The 3,283-nt window shown below is 47.8% G+C and overlaps 1 protein-coding gene across 1 annotated transcript in view; it reads right to left on the reverse strand.

The window, feature by feature from the left end:
* Window positions 1-3,283, reverse strand: part of ACSBG2 (acyl-CoA synthetase bubblegum family member 2) — a 119,354-nt gene that overhangs the window by 7,196 nt on the left and 108,875 nt on the right. Inside the window, exons 12-13 of the mRNA XM_007954492.1 lie at window positions 1,675-1,856; window positions 1,328-1,561 (exon numbers count right to left, since the gene is read on the reverse strand). Coding sequence (XP_007952683.1) covers window positions 1,328-1,561; window positions 1,675-1,856 — 416 coding nt within the window. The remainder of the gene's footprint in view (window positions 1-1,327; window positions 1,562-1,674; window positions 1,857-3,283) is intronic.

Raw genomic sequence — 3,283 nt, forward strand, 5'->3', positions numbered from 1 at the left:
TTTTCTCCTGTGGAGCTGTTGGGTAGGCATCAAAGGCCCCATTGTGTTTGCTGAATGCAAGAGGGGGGATGTATTCAAAAGTGGGGCCAAGCCCCAGTGCCTTGTGCACCAGGAAGCTTGATGGGACTGCAGGCTGGTTGTGTCTTCATTTCCCCTTGGGCGGGTGCTCTCTGCCCAATCAGGGGTCCCCACGGTCATGCAGATTAGGGTCTTGGAGGCTAGAGAACAGGGGTCACTCTGGACACACCAAACCAGGGCTCACTGTGGCCTAGAGGCCACTGTTATGGAACAAACTGTGTCCCTCAAATATGTGTTGGTGCCCTGACACTTCTGCATGTGGTTGGGAGTAGAGTTTTCTTTGCTGTGTTAATGAGGTAGGGTTAATATTCAAACTCACCAGCCACTCCTGGGAAAGGATGATCGGACAATCTTCTTCTGTAGTGATACCACCTTGGAAACCCAAGGAGGGGTCACTATGAGTCAGATCGACTCCACGGCAGTGAGTTTTTTTTTTTTTTTTTTGTAATGTAGGGTGGGTTCTAAACCTAGTCACTTCCAAGTGACATAAAGAGCAGCACAGACACAGAAACAGCCCTAGTAGCAGAACCAAGGAGCTCTGGTAGCCTAGTGGGTAAAGCATTTGGCTGCTCCCTGGAAGGTCAGTGGTTCAAACCCACCAGCCACTCTGCGGAAGGAAGATGCGGCAATCTACTTCCATAAAGATTTATAGCCTCGGAAACCCAGTGGCAGTTGCTGTGAGTTGGATTCGACTCAATGGCAGTGAATTTGATTTTTGGAGTGGCACAACAGTGAAGAACTCAGCTCCCAACTGAAAGGTCCGTAATTCAAACCTACCCAATAGCTCCCAGGAGAAAGACATGGTGGTCTGCTCCCGTGAAGACTATAGCCTAGGGAACCCTAGGGAGCAGCTCTGCCCTGTCCTATGGAGATGCTATGAGTTGGAATCCAGGTGATGGTGGCCAACAACAACAACAACAAAATAGACACAGAGACAAGAAACACACACAGAGGGAGACAGATGCTTTGTGGAGATCACCAATGGTCCCTGGAACTCTGGATTACAGAAGCTGAAAGGGACAAGGACATTTCCCCAGAGCCGACAGAGAGAGAGCCTTCCCCTAGAGTCAGGGCCCCAAATTTGGACTTCTAGTTTCCTCAACTGGGAGAGAATAAATTTGTCAAAGCCACACCCGCTTATGGTGCTTCTGTTACAGCAGCGCTAGGAGGCTGAGACCAGAGCCCACCCTTCATCCCCTGGACCCTGTGTTGCTGGAGGACAAGGGTGTGCCCGGTGGGAGGCCAGTACCTGAGGATCCTGTAGTTTTCACTGACAGACACCGTGTGCGGCCCCGAGCTCTCGCTCATCCCATACATCTCGCAGATGGGGATGTCCAAGCTGAGGAAGAACTCGGCCGTCTCTTCGGGGAGAGGTGCAGCCCCACAGACAAAATAGCGGCAGCGGTCGAGGCCCAGGGCGCTCCGGACTTTGCTGAACACGAGGGCCTTGGCCATGTGGTAGCTCATGGGCGGGTCATGCACCCTGTGAAAGAGGGTGCCAAGGACAGTTCACCAGCCTCAGAGGTCAAAGAGGCTGATGTGAGCCCAGTGCAGAAGACTGAGCCCCCCAGTTCCAGCCCTGGCCCCTCCACCTACCCCAGCATCCTTTTCGTGTTGACCTGCAGGCCGATGTTTCTTGCCCACGAGAACACTTTCTTCTTCAGAGCTGAGGACTTGGTACTATTCTCCTTTATCTTCTCCTGCATCTTCTCCCAAATCCGGGGTACCCCCAGGAAGGAGGTAGGTCTCACTTGATGCAGAGTGTTCACCAAGGTGCCCTGTGCAAGGCAGCTGAGTCAGGCACTGCTACCTGCTCTACCCTACTCTGCTTGAGACAACCTGCCTTTAGCCGAATGGACCAGGTGAAGTCCATTGGCTGACGGGCAGCCAGTCCCAGGTTTGCTCCCTCCTCAGGATTTGTTCATGCTTGGCTCCAGTTTAGCTCTAGTGGCACAGTGCCTAAGGCATTTGACTGCGAACCAGAAGGCTGGCAGTTCAGACTCCCCAAGCACTCTGTGGAAAGAAGATGAGGCAATCTACTTCTGTAAAGATTTATCACCTTGGAAACCCAGTGGGGGTCACTGTGAATCAGAACCAACTTGATGGCGGTGAGTTGGTTTTCCTTTTTTGGTTTTGGAGCTAAGAAAACCTTACAGAGCACAGTTCTCTGTAACAGATGGGGTCGTCATGAGTCAGAATTGACTCAATGGCCGCTAATAACAACAAAGAGCAGCAAAGACGATAAAGTGATTTTGGAAGGCAACCTGACAGTGCTAGCAATAATTTTTTTGGGGGGGTTTCTTAATTCCCTTTCTATGAACATTTTCAATGCCACCTAGGAATTTTTCTTTTGTTGATGAAGGAATTTAGCAATGTGAGAGGCTGAGATACACAAGGAAGAAGTTCAGGATGTTATTTGCAGCATCGTTTTGTGATAGCATGGAAAGAGTCCATATGGCCAGACACAGCCAATCACCTTTAAAGAAACCATGGTCCAAGCCAGCAGTGGAATATTACACAGCTGTGAAAAAAGGACACAAGATTCCCCCTCAAACTGATCTGTCGGTTTGACACAATCCTTAGCAAAACTCAGACAGGCTTCTTCCTAAAATTTGACAGGCTGATCATGAAGTTTATATGGAAATTCAAAGGACCTACAATTGCCAAAATGGTTTTGGGAATGAACAAAAAACTGGGAGGACATACTACCTGATTTTTAAACTTAATATAAAGTAGGGTGAGATCAACCGTCCCGGGCTGTCCAGAACTGAAGGTGTTCCCACGTGGTGGGACTTTCTGCTTTAAAACTAGGAAAGTTCCAGGCAAACCAGGACAAACTGGTCATCCTTATATAAGGAATTAATCAAGTCCATGTGGTTTTGCCATAAAGGTAGACCTTCAGATCAATGGAACAGAATAGAAAATTCAGAAGTGAAACCTTATCTTGATGATCAATTGATTTTTCAACAAAAGTGCAAGGAATTCAATGGGAAGAAGATGTCCATATGCCAAAAAAAAAAAAAAAAAGGCTTAGCTTAGATCGCTTACCTCACACCATATGCAAAATTAACACAAAATGAATCATAGACCTAAAACTAAAAGCCTTCTAGAAGAAAACATAGAAGAAAATCCATGTGGCCCTAGAGTAAGCAAAAATTCCCTAGACATGACACCAAAAACACAATCCATAAAAGAAAAAAAAAAA

Source organism: Orycteropus afer, unplaced genomic scaffold, assembly GCF_000298275.1.
Source record: "Orycteropus afer afer isolate SDZICR_OR568_19922 unplaced genomic scaffold, OryAfe1.0 scaffold00461, whole genome shotgun sequence".
Classification (NCBI taxonomy): domain Eukaryota; kingdom Metazoa; phylum Chordata; class Mammalia; order Tubulidentata; family Orycteropodidae; genus Orycteropus; species Orycteropus afer.